The 13,270-nt window shown below is 41.1% G+C and overlaps 1 protein-coding gene across 3 annotated transcripts in view; it reads right to left on the bottom strand.

Annotated features, from left to right (window-relative positions):
* Positions 1-298: 298 nt before the first annotated feature.
* The window catches only part of LOC106549203 (protein lifeguard 3), a 50,458-nt gene continuing 37,486 nt past the window's right edge, over positions 299-13,270 (bottom strand). For all 3 annotated transcript variants that reach the window (XM_014066787.2, XM_014066789.2, XM_014066788.2), the window contains 10 exons: positions 12,492-12,559; positions 11,512-11,576; positions 10,737-10,790; positions 8,311-8,361; positions 8,080-8,119; positions 7,351-7,388; positions 5,526-5,613; positions 4,665-4,760; positions 1,866-1,919; positions 299-864 (listed from right to left, as the gene is read on the bottom strand). In XM_014066787.2, coding sequence (XP_013922262.1) covers positions 718-864; positions 1,866-1,919; positions 4,665-4,760; positions 5,526-5,613; positions 7,351-7,388; positions 8,080-8,119; positions 8,311-8,361; positions 10,737-10,790; positions 11,512-11,576; positions 12,492-12,559 — 701 coding nt within the window. In that variant the 3' untranslated portion in view covers positions 299-717. The remainder of the gene's footprint in view (positions 865-1,865; positions 1,920-4,664; positions 4,761-5,525; positions 5,614-7,350; positions 7,389-8,079; positions 8,120-8,310; positions 8,362-10,736; positions 10,791-11,511; positions 11,577-12,491; positions 12,560-13,270) is intronic.

Raw genomic sequence — 13,270 nt, forward strand, 5'->3', positions numbered from 1 at the left:
AAAGCTAAACCATAGGTAATCAGGAATATGCCTTAGCAAAAATTTAAATCTGCCTAAAAGACATTGGGCTATGTCTGCTTGTTCCAATTCCCTCAGTTTTTAATGTTGCCATATAAGCTGACAAAGGAGTGGCTATACTCATTGTGTCTTGAATGCAACTGAAACTGTGAATAAGGACTTCAATAAGCTTGGTTATTGGTTTCCAATCACACAGTAAATTCCTCCTTCAAGGCAAGGCAAATAAACCTCTCCTTCAGATAATTCAGATGATTCCTTACATAAATACACAAAAGCCTAATTCAAAAATATATTTTTTTATTTGCACTTATGTAATAGAGCCTTGTAACAATAGGTTTTTTCTTTAATTAGAAGAATCGTCTGCACCTTAAAGGCTGACAAAAATACAAATAAATGGGTAAGTTGAAAGACTGCAATACATCATATCAGAGTGGTAATACATACTACATTCATTATTCCCGGGCACAAGTTAAATGTGGAAATGTGGAAATGCAGAAGCAAAACAAAAAGATTAAGATCCATATCTCACTGAATACAATATATGGTTCCTCATTATGTTTCTGGGTCCACTCTGTGAATCCTTTCTTGGCATTTATACATGGACTGCAGGCAAGCACATAACAGTACATTAGAGCCAGAAAGGTGTTACTTCCTGATCTCTGGGGAAGATTGTCAAAAGTCTTAAATAGTTTCATCCATCTAATCGCTCCTGCCCACAATCTGCAAGAGGAAGGTGAAGATATAAACAATGTCTGTGTAGATCTTGAGGGCTCCATAGACGTACTCCTCAGGGCTGATGGTATGCTTCCTGTTGCCCAAAACCAATTGAGTGTCATAGGCAAGAAACTGTAAAAAGCCACAAGGTAACAGTTAGTTATAAGGGGCAACAAATTATTCAACAATAAAAAAACATTCTCCTTGCCAAGAGCTGCATCACGAAAGAAGGAACACCCCCCCCCCCCAATATCTTTAGGTCAAAAGGAGAAAGGATGCAGGATGGCAAGGGCAGATGCCTAAATCTATCCAAGAGTTTTCAAAAGTTCTTCTCTCTCTCCATATTTACTTCCATTCAATTTTAAAGAAGAGCCATTTCCCTTCTGCATCCCCATCCCATTCCTCCAAATTTCAAATGCAAGTTTTTACAAAATGCTCAAAACAAACAAACAAAATTTAATTGAAACAAAACAAGCACGAATTCCTTTAAAGACAACAGGAAAGTTACAACTGGATAAAAATATTTTCAAAAGACACTTGGGAATAGTATAATTCTGAAGCCAAAAATAGAATCATGTAAAAATAAACCCAGAATTTACTATTCCGGCACTTGGATTTAATCTACACAGCAAAGAGTAGATGCAGCAAAGAGTAATAAAAGAAAATTATTCCAGTTCTATTTGTAATCACAGCATATTGATTCATTCCATTATTCAAAATCCCTGTCTCCTTTTCTCCATTATGATTTTAATTATAATTCTAGTTTTGCACATATTTTGCTTAATTTTTATTTTGTGTGACAGAGGATGGGTAACAGTAGTGGGTTTCGGCTCCCATTGCAACTGGTACACTACAACGGGAGCCGGGCATGTACCACAGGCATGTGCGCTGAGCACGTATGCATACCCACTGCCTGCGACACTCCAGCTGCTCGGCGGAGTGTCACGCAGGCACAAATGGCCCATTTCCTTCAAATACAGGTAAGGAATGAGGGCGGGCGGGCCCTCCAAAGCACCGTTCCGGTATGGTGGCTGCTGCTTCTGGCAGGCACTGGTATGTGCATATCGGGGGGTACCGCCTGCAACCCACCACTGATGGATAACTAAGTCAACAGAAGGCAAGTTCCTACTAACCAGGGTGAAAGCGATTGCACCAATAGATGCATAGAGCATATGGAGCCAAGGAACCTGCAAGAAGAAGAAAAAAATGAATGTGATCTACATGTATTTAGTGGTTTGAATTGAATTAACTGTAACAACAGATTTTTTCCAGAGTACAGCACAAATAATACAAGAAGGAAACTATTATCAAACTCATCACTCATTTTCAGAGACAAAAGTTTAAGGCTATTAATTACTCAACAATAGATCCTGTCTCCCTGTTTGTTCTTAAGAGTGCTCTCTTAAAGCAGTAGATACAAAGATTGCTGGGTTTTTGTTATAATACATTTTTATTAGTTTACTGAAGTATAAAATACAAAGAGAAATTTTAAAATGTAATAGAAAACTGAAGGGAAGAGAAAAAGAAGAAAGGAGAAAACATGGTGTAAAGAGGAAAAAGGAAAGAAAAAGACACCGACTTCCAACTCTCTTTAGCATAGTAGAAGGTAACATTACAAACTCAACTTTTTACTTTTACACAACAATATACACTAGGCATTTCTATAGCAACAGACCTATCTAAACAGCAGATACAAAATCAAAGTTTCTTTTTCCCCCCCCAGTGCAAACATAAAATCCGGAAGCAATTTCCAAATAGAAACAAAATTAAATATATTCTCTTCTTTGGATAAAAAAGTCAATTTAACCATCTGTGCTTCTCTTTCAGGCCTGGATACTCCACCGAAACTGCTTTGGTCGCGCTGACTGATGATCTCTGGCAGGCCAGGGATGGAGCACACTCCTCTATCCTTGTGCTCCTTGACCTCTCAGAGGCCTTCGATACCATCAACCATGTATCCTTCTGCGACGGCTGGAGGAGGTGGGAGTGGGAGGCACCGTCTTGCGGTGGTTCTCCTCTTACCTCTCCGACAGGTCGCAGTCGGTGTTGGTTGGGGGACAAAGGTCGGCCCCTAGGCCCCTTAAATATGGGGTGCCACAGGGCTCGATCTTGTCCCCCCTCCTATTTAACATCTACATGAAGCCACTGGGTGAGATCATTCGCCGGCACAGGATCAAATACCACCAATATGCGAACGATACCCAGTTGTATCTGTCCGCCCTGTGCCAACTCAGTGTAGTGGTGGAAGTGATGTGCCAGTGCCTGGAAGCTGTCAGGGTCTGGATGGGGGTGAACAAACTCGCACTCAATCCTGACAAGATCGAGTGGCTATGGATGTTGCCTCCCAAGGACAGTTCGATCAGTCCATCCTTATGCCTGGGGGGTGAAAACCTACTCCCCTCAGAGAGGGCCCGCAACTTGGGGGTCCTCTTGGACCCACAGCTGACATTAGAACATCACCTGTCGGCTGTGACCAGGGGGGCCTTCGCCCAGGTTCGCCTGGTGCACCAGTTGCGGCCCTATCTGGATCGGGAGGCACTTCACACGGTCACTCAAGCCCTTGTTACCTCGAGGCTTGACTACTGTAACGTGCTCTACATGGGGCTGCCCCTGAAAAGTGTTTGGAGACTACAACTAGTCCAGAATGCAGCCGCGCGAGCGATATTGGGTGTACCAAGGTACACCCACATCACACCTATCCTCCGTGAGCTGCACTGGCTTCCCATTGGTCTCCAGGCACAATTCAAGGTGCTGGTTATCACCTTTAAAGCCCTACATGGCCTAGGACCCGGATATCTGTGAGACCATCTTCTGCCACATACTTCCCAACGACCGATAAGATCGCCCAGGGAGGGCCTTCTCTGGGTGCCGTCAGCCAGACAATGTTGTCTGGCAACTACCCGGGGGAGGGCCTTCTCTGTAGCCGCTCCGACCCTCTGGAATAAACTGCCCCCAGAGATCTGGACCTTACCCACTCTCATGGCCTTCTGTAAGGCTCTTAAGACCTGGCTATTCTGGCAGGCCCCGGGCTGTTGAACTCACGATTGAGTTCCAGCCCAGATCAGACTGGGTGTATGTTGTGGTTTTTTTAATCTATGTTTTTGTGTTTTTAACTTCTATTTTTAAATGTATTGTTGTAAGCCGCCCGGAGTCCTTCGGGATTGGGCAGCCTATACATTTATTAAACATCAACATTAAACATCTTTGCTGTGGGAAATAGTATATGCTTCTGTTTATTTATTAATCTTTATAAGCTGTCATAAGATTGTGTTGTTTTGATCTCCATACTGTGGGAGAATCATAGTGGTTAGACTGTGCTGTTGAAAATGGGATAAATGAACTTGGAAACTGTATCCCAGTTCAGAAGCGACATGTTAACCACTATATCCTTGTTTTAGGAGAGATTCCAGGAAAGGAATACCCTTCAAAATGCAATAAAAATTTTCAAGGTCTTACATCTAAAAAAGGGATGTCAAATTCAAGGCCCGCAGGCCCACCCTGGCCAAGCCCACCAGTGGTGGAATTCAAACATTTTTACTACCTGTTCTGTGGGCGTGGCTTGGTGGGCATGGTGTGGCTTGGTGGGCATGGCAGGGGAAGGATATTGTAAAATCTCCATTCCCTCCCCACTCCAGAGGAAGGTTACTGCAAAATCCCCATTTCCTCCTGATCAGCTGGGACTCGGGAGGCAGAGAACAGATGGAGGCAGGGCCAGTCAGTGGTGGTATTTACAGGTTCTCTGAACTACTCAAAATTTCTGCTACCCATTCTCCCGAACGGGTCAGAACCTGCTGAATACCACCTCTGACGTCCACCCAGCCTCCCCAGGTCAAACACAACCTTAATGCGGCCCTCAATGAAATTGAGTTTGACACCCCTGATCTAAAATGACCATTGACCACAAACCTATTAGATTTCTAATAATTTCTTACGTATTTGAAGGACAGGACTATGGCTGTGATAATTCCAGTCACCATGACAACAATGCCCAGCACACAGAACAAACCAGAGCAGGATGTGAAATCCACCTGCCAATGAAAAAAAGACATGGTTTGGGAGAAGTTGGCAGATAGCAGGTCACCTTTTGGGCACAGAGTATTAGTGTCCCTTGTAGGAAACTCCTTAGTTTCACCACTCCATTATGTAAAAAGTGCCCATGCATATGCATAGAAACATTAACACCCTACTGAAATGGTACACAAAATGCAAAGTGTGTAGGAGGAAGTTTTTTAAGTTTTTGTTCTCATATGTATTATGCAACCAATAATTTTTAAAGAAACATTGAAACTATGTAAGAATCTTGGAAGGAATGGGAACTTTTTTTTAAAAAAAAACCATAATACAATAAATACTTCATATACATTTTACTATGCCTGCTAAATATTATTTTAAACTGAGAAGATTATGATTGTGATGAACATTGAAAAAATATATTAGAAAGTGTTCTCATTATTTCTACATTGCTGAGACTGACCATATGCTCTTCCTAATGGCAAAGGAACTTCATTATATTTAATGTATATTGGGAATTATAAGACAGTTGCCTTTTTTGCATAGTCATTCTATAGAAGTGTATGAAATCCTTGAATCTGAGCCATCTTTCATCTCCAGCAGAAAGGTTCTGACTTTGAATCAGCCAAATTTTAAGATCCAAATACAGCCCATCCAAAGCACAGATTTTCAACTTTCACTTATCAAAAAGAGACAAGAAACTTTTTGTGTCACAGTGGAGGAATCCAATCTATGTATCATCAAACCATACTGATATTGCCTCAGAGAAAGACATTTCTCACCTTTGTCTGGAAACAGAAGATGGTAACAATTATGGCCACAATCGCTGTAATGATCAGAGCAATTAGAACAGCCTTGGTAGAGTACATGCTGCAAAGAAAAAGTCAAATAGAATAATTTCATCACATGATAATTTCAGTGGTTATTTTCTTAGTTAGATATGGAGGAACTATATAGTAATAAAACGGCACTTTAGGCAAAGTTGTCTGTTCGGGTTCATACACAATTTGGGATACCTGAGATTCTTTCACTTATATCCTGATTCTGAATAAATATGCATGGTGGAATATGAAATAGGCAATTCAATTTGAGAATAGAGCTTCTTTGCTAGAATTCCTTAGTAACCTCTTGCTTGGATTACTGCAATGTACTATGTGGGGCTGCCCTTGAAGACCGCTTGAAAACTACACAAATCTAGAATGCAGCCATAGAGTAGGTTCACAAAATACCATTGCAGTTCTCTGTGAACTGCAATGATGACTTTGAGACGTTCAGTTGAAAATTAAGGTGCTGATTGTCATCTACCAGATCTCGCACAGAACCAGGATTTAAGGATCTATCGCCCATTGTCTCCACTTAACAAAATTAGATGGGATCGGCCTGCTCTAGGTCCCATTTGTTAACAAGTACCATCTGATAGGACCATGATGGTGAATCTATGGCATGTGTGCCAGAAGTGGCATGCAGAGCCCTCTCTCCAGGCAACTTCCAGGTTCCGGCATGCACATGCACGCCGGCCAGCTACTCTTCATGTGCACATGAGTTCCAGTAACTGGAAGAGCAGTTCCCCGACATGCATGTGTGTGCCGGGAAGATTAGCTTTTGGTTTCCAGTGCGTGCATGTGCGCCAGCCAGCTGATCTTTGCATACTCATGAGCACCAGAAACTTGGCTTCCCAGCACATACATGCATGTTGGGGAACTGCTCTTCCAGTTACTGGCACTCCCACGTGTGTGAGCCAGGGAGCTGCTTTTCTGGTTTCCGGCGTCACCTCCCTCCCCCAGCTCTCCCATTTGGTGCTGAAAAGGTTCACCAACACTGTGATAGGATCTACAAAGCATGCTTTCTCTGTCCTGCAGAACAGTATTCCCCCTCAGATCTAAATGGTGCAACCTTGCTGGTGAGGCCTGTCTCTTCCTCCACACATAGGCCCAGAATGTTACATAAATTGTGAAATGAATGTTGGCCTCAACACTACAGATGTACACATGTTCTTTTTTCCCATTTTCTTTTTCCTCCCTGGATTGTAATTATTTGGTTCTTTGTTGCTTTTAACCTTACTAGCCAGTTTGAGTCATCAGTGAGTGGATGGCTAATCACTTGCTTATTTCCTTTCCTCTCTAAAGAGAAGAAAGAAGCTTGCTTCAGAGCTTCAGGATTTGCAGCATCTCAGATCAGGAGGGTGATTTTTCTTCACTTTTTTAAAGATCTGAAGACACACCCAAATATTTTGGATAAAATGGAAGTGAACACAGTAGTAACAATGTGCGTATCATCTCCCTGTCAACCAAGAGATACAAATGAGGGAAGAGCTGTTATGGAAATGGAACTTCCCTATATAGCAAAAGGGGGCATCATTTTATCTACAATTCTCCCTTAGGGATCTGTTTAGTAAAGTTATTTTCTAAAAATTGAATTGCTAGGGAAGTGTTGAATACAATTATAACAAAGATGTTGGTTAAATGGGTACCCAGAACTGAGGTTTGTTTTCTTCATAGAAGTATTGGATAGCCTTTCACAAACTATATGTTAAAAATATTTAGACAGAAACCAAGATTAATTGAGCAGACAGAAGCAGAATAAACATAGACTACTGTTGTACTTTACCTAGCAATGGTTCCTGTCATGAATCCCATCGCTAGTGTCTAAGGGAGAACAAGAAAATGATGATCAGCTGGTCCCCATGCACATAGGCACCCATATACACCAATAATCTTGGCTTCTACTATCTAGTCTGTTTGATTTATAAACATCAGATTTCAAATGGCAGGCCAAATGTCTCCCTTTGTCTGTACATGCAGGAAAACTTCTCTTTATCCAAGATGATACTGGTTGTCTGTGCTGACTACTATCTTGAAGCAATTCTTGACTTGATGGCTACTATTTTTCAGTATGTATTTCATATTATGGATTTTTGTTTGGTTTTAGGGTAAATTTGTATTATCCTTGAATTTTATTACCATTAGCAACCTCTGATTTCCCCCCTCTCAAACCAATATTTCTATGACCTTTTTAGTCCATAGTACTTAGTTTTACTGCTGTCCATTTCAGTGTCAAAAATGCATCACCCTAAATATCCATCTCATTCTACTTTCAGGCCATGGCTGGATCTGTGCCCTAATACTATAGTCCTTGATTTCAACTTTGAACCTCTCAATTTGGCCTTATTTGCACTTTTGAGATACATGGGAAACTGAAAAGCACAGTGCAATATTTCAAAAAGAGGGCAAAACAATGCCTTACTGTAGTAATGAAACATTGTTAAAATCCAACCATCCTACCAAAGGGAAATTTATGTAATTCCAGCCAAAATTCACAACAAAAGCATTCACTTACAAAGACAGACAGAAGGATGAGGTTCCATGGAAAACGTCTCCTGCATAGAAATCAACAAAACCAGATCAGTTCAGCAATAGGGTTATTTCAAGGGGATACAAGACGTATGTTACGATTTCTGCTCTTAGATGTCCATCTATGTCAAAAAGTATTGATCAATTAACATAAATCAAGTAAAGTGAATTGATTCACACTCAAATCAAAATGCCAATATATCTAACATTAACTCACCGTGGGCCCTCACAACACACCAGCACCAGGTAAGTGACCAGGAAAACAGCACTGGGAAAGTAAAACAAGCATTATATTATTTTCGATACATCCTTGGCAAGAGCTATTGCAAAAACACAATGGCTATAATATGACAAAGCCCAGCCCATGGACAATCATTCTGCAAGTCTTCTACACCGTGGTATTATCAGGGGACTTGAGAGCACTTTGCCTCACATCTTCAACATCAAGAAGTGCTCTGTGCTTTTCTTTGCATCCTGTATGTCTCAGCAGAGTTTGGCCTCACTGCAAATATTTTTTTTTAATGTTAGCTTTTATCCCATTACTTGTGGGTGACAGGCTATAGCACAGAGTCAAGTGAACGGTTACAGGAACTGGATATGTCTAGTCCAGGGGTGTCAAACTCGTGGTGTCATGTTGTCATCACGTGACGTATTGTGACTTTTCCCCTCTTCGCTAAACTGTGGGTGGGTGTGACAAGTGTGTGATGCATCCGGCCCGTGAGTTTGACATCCCTAGTCTAGTCTGCCAAAGAGGACTAGGAGTGACATGATAAGAGTCTTCCAATATTTAGGAGGGTGTCATAAAGAAGTTGACTACCTATTTTCCAAAGCACCTGAGGGCAGGACAAAAAGTAATGGATGGAAACTTATCAAAGAAAGAGCCAACCTTGAACTGAGGAGAAATTTGACAACAAGAACTATGAGTGGAAGGGCTTGCCTCCAGAAGTTGTGGGTTGGAGGTTTTTAAGAAAAGACTGGCTAATCATTTCTCAGGGTCTCCTACATGGGCAGGGTGTTGGGACTAGAAAACTTCCTTCCAACTCTGGTATTCTCTATTCTGTAGCTTTGCCCAACCTGAGGTCATGACCAAGTCCCATATTTAGTTTCATCCAGTTTTCACCAACTCTTTGTAGATATCAAGAAGGGGTTTTAAGGGAGGGGGGAGTGCTTTTATAATTACTACGAGAAGCTCAGAAAATCTTTCAGTCACATCATCTGATAGAAGAAGCAGGATAAATTCTTCTTTGCCTCTAAGGTCAAAGCAGCAGATAGTTTTCTTGGTTAGAAGGACAGCTACTGCTAGCAGTTAACCTAAACAGACCAAGCTTCAGAAGATACTAATAGCTCTAGGACTACACAAATTTAATTTTTTATCAAAATACAGTTAAAAATTTGCAACATGGTATGCGATTATATAAGCTTCTGAAACCCTTTTTTGTGTGTGATGTCTCTGATAGAAAAAGTCTCATACATTTGTGTTGTGGCCCAGCAGGAGCTGTTGGAGCTGCAAACAGACTCAGACAGCGAGAGGCCCTATGAGTTGGCTCTGGAAGATGTGGAGGACCCTGGACACGGTTCAGATTCCGAGCAGGGACCAGAGAGGCTGGTTGGCCATCAAGAGGCACCTGAGGCATGGAGCAGTGGTGAAAGCCAAAGGGAGTTGGTCCCTGACGTCAGGCCCTGGAGCAGTGGGGAGGAGCTAAGGGAGTTGGTCCCGGACGCCAGGCAAAGGCGGGCAGATAAGCGCCGACAGCAACTACGCAGATACAGAAGATAATTGGACCCAGGTGGGTTCCTCCCAAGAGAGTATATAAGGAGATACTTTGGGAGGAGGCTGTTTGCAGGATTCAACTATTATACTAAAACTGGAGAAGCTCTGGTGTGTATTTCTTATCTGTGGAAGTCTGGGTTGCTGCCAAAATCTTGTCAGTGTGTTAATTTACTGTGAATAAATTGTCTAGCAGTAATCTTGTGTCGGCGTGACTCACCGTGCCGGGGGGTGGGGGAGTCAGAATACATTTGCATAAAGAATCATCTCTAACATAATGTCCTTTTCCTAGGAAAAATTCAGTGTTAACTTTACCCTTATCTCAGTGCCTGGGCACAGTGGTTAAAGGCTAGAAGCTGGAATGCTATCAGTTCTAGTCCTGTCTTAGGAAAAAGCCAGTGTGGGGACTTTGGGCCATCACTCTCAGCTAGGGGAAGTATGCAATAGCATGCTACTTATGAAAAGGTAGTCACCAGGAGTCAAGGTTGCCTTGAAAGTATAACAAGAATATTATAGAGTGCGGCAAAGATTTCCAGCATGAAGTAACCAGCTTCCCATGAGGTGTACATGGTAGAACACATCCATTCATATCTACCAAGATATGGATGCATCACTATAGTCATGCTCTGTACAAAGGGAACTTACATAATATAACTTAAGCCAATGTTCAGGTAAATTGTATAAAGCTCTAGCCCTCTAAATGTTGCTAAACTGTAAGTTTATCATAGGTTTTTCCAGAATAGGCAATGGGCACAAATGCTGGGAGTTGAGATTGCAAAACCTTTATACAGCTGTGGGTTTCCCAATTCTGCTATAAAGATATGAAGCATAGAACAAATCATCTAAGCATATAAGATTTAAAAAATGGTACTTACTAGGATGCATAGTACACAGCAGTATTATTCCTCACAAAATCTGACACAGGTTTACTGTGAAGATTGAAAAATCACATAGAAAATAAGTTACCAATGGTTAAATTAGATATGATTTAAACAAATAATATTTTGTTCCCCTCTCCATTCAGGTATTCTAAGAATATCTGGTTGTTTTCCAAATAGAGATTTTCCAATCTCTTTCTCCCAGTTTAAAACAACAACAACCCCAAACCCAAACCTACACTAAGTTTCCCATGTATCATAAAAATTTCAGAAACAAACTGACACTAGTCAAAATTCAGCCAGAAGCCGCATTTAATCACATAATATATATTTAGTAAGTGCCGAAAGCAGACACAACCTGGCCAAGTGCACCACAAGCAGGTATGCAAGTTATGCACTGCACAAAGGTGCCATGACATGGGAGAGGTTGGTGCCACATGATGAGAATGATAGCAGAAGGAGCCCACCTAGTTACTAATCTGTGAGTCTGGATGTGTCCTATAAAATAAAAAGAAGAACAAAGCACTGGGAAACCACTGCTGCCACCTAATGTGACGATGCCCTGGGGGTGAAAAACCTTTTGGACAAACATCAGAGGTGGCCCTGCAACAATCCAATTGTCTCCTCCTTGCACACAAATGCACATGTATCCAGTGTTTCTATTCTCACTAAACGTGCCTCCATTCAATCATGGTTTGTAGCAGGACGTGGAAGGATAGTTGACAGACTTTCACAGCCAGAGAAAAGCAGAACTGATCTCAGAAATACTTACACAAAGGTGAAGATTGCAATGATGCCTACTGTCACAAGCAACTGCACGGAGATAATGCTATAAACCTGAGAATCAACAGATAAAGTGCATCTGTGTAAGAATGGATTGTTTCAAATAGTCAAAAAGCCTTTCAGTTATACCACTATAATTGAAGGACCTCCTTAGAATTATGTGCAATGTTATACTAACATAGAATAGAATAGAATTCTTTACTGGTCAAATGTGATTGGACACACAAGGAATTTGTCTTTGGTGTATATGCTCTGAGTGTACATAAAAACAGCATGGAAAAAGAGAATTTGGCTTGCTGCAACCACTCCTTTTTTATATAAACATTATTGACTACAAATTCTTTGGGCTAAAAACCACTGTTTCCTTAACCTTGTCTCTTATCCTTTTGTAATTCAGATGCTATAAGTCTTTTGGAATTCAGATGCTATAAGTCCTATGACAACAGCATGGGATTGTATTTGTTGTAGGCCTGAACATGGAGAATGGCAGATTGACTACCCCTGTCTAAGAGGCAGGCAAATCTATATGGCTATCATCTATCATGTTCATTCAAACGAAAAGCTAGGGATGCAGTTTCAAATAGCCTTTTGTCTCCCAAGATATTTTAAAAGCTGCTTCTTCTTGAAATCCTGGGTTTTGGAGCAAGCACTTGGGAAAGTGGGTTATCCAAAACCAAAAGAAAAAAAAATCCCAAATGCACACTGGTACAATAGTGTTTCTTATTAATAACCCTGTTTCACTTCCCAGTAGTTATTCCCAAACCTTCCAAGAACAAATCCCTCCTGTTGATCACCGTTTTTCATCTTCCAGTGCAAGTAGAGATATCTTGGTCTTGTATTCAAAGACTATTTGAAACACTGATCTTCCCTGGACAAGTGTGTAAAATGTGAACCCAGAGTTTTTCAAAAGCAGCATTCAAAAAAGCAATTTTCAACAAGATCAGTGCACGGCAGGTACTTTTAGCTTACCTTGCGGATAAAAGTGTGCCTCACTTTCTTATCATCCCAATCGGCCGCATGGAACTCACTGTCGCCTCCTGAATCAATGACATAGAGAGACAAGATTTCATGGCCTCGCATATTAATGCCATTCTTCAAACGAAAAAGAAGAATAGGCCGGCAAGCTCTTCTCTCCTAAAGTGATAGGGTCTTTTTGAAAACTGGCATACCGTAAACACAGAGAGATAGATGCATATACAAAACTACTTCTATAAAAGGCTCGTAATAATTCAAAGGACTTTTCACTCTACCTACAGCAGCTCCTTGACATCCATGACAGATTAATTTGCCTCATGCTCCTTTCGCATGGATCACAAGATTAGGTAGCACCAAGTTATTGCTCGCAACTGCAGAATCTTCTTCCTTACAAATTCTCTTCACACAAATTTATTGTATAAAGTTCCTTTTCAAAGGCATTTCTATTTCAAGATCTTTGTTTTGAGGGACCGTATATTCAGTGGGTCATTCCTCTGGTTCTTAGGAACGACTGCTAGGTGTTTTTACCTAAACTTTTATTTTTCTTTCTTCACAAAAGAAGATAAAATCTTTACAGGTAGTCCTCAACTTATAACCATAATGGAGTTGCCTATGCTGGTTGTAAGCTGTAACAGTCATAAAGAGACCTGGTTTTTCAATGTTTTTTATCCAGCAAATGGAAATTATGGGGACAGATTTTGGCAAAAATGTTGTAAAATGAAGTCATGTGACCATGGCACCTACAAATGCCTGAAAACACAGGCCAGGTCATG

Source organism: Thamnophis sirtalis, unplaced genomic scaffold (genome assembly GCF_051295495.1).
Source record: "Thamnophis sirtalis isolate CommonGarterSnake01/CBP01778 unplaced genomic scaffold, rThaSir2_p1.2 scaffold_1, whole genome shotgun sequence".
In the NCBI taxonomy this organism is placed as follows: domain Eukaryota; kingdom Metazoa; phylum Chordata; class Lepidosauria; order Squamata; family Natricidae; genus Thamnophis; species Thamnophis sirtalis.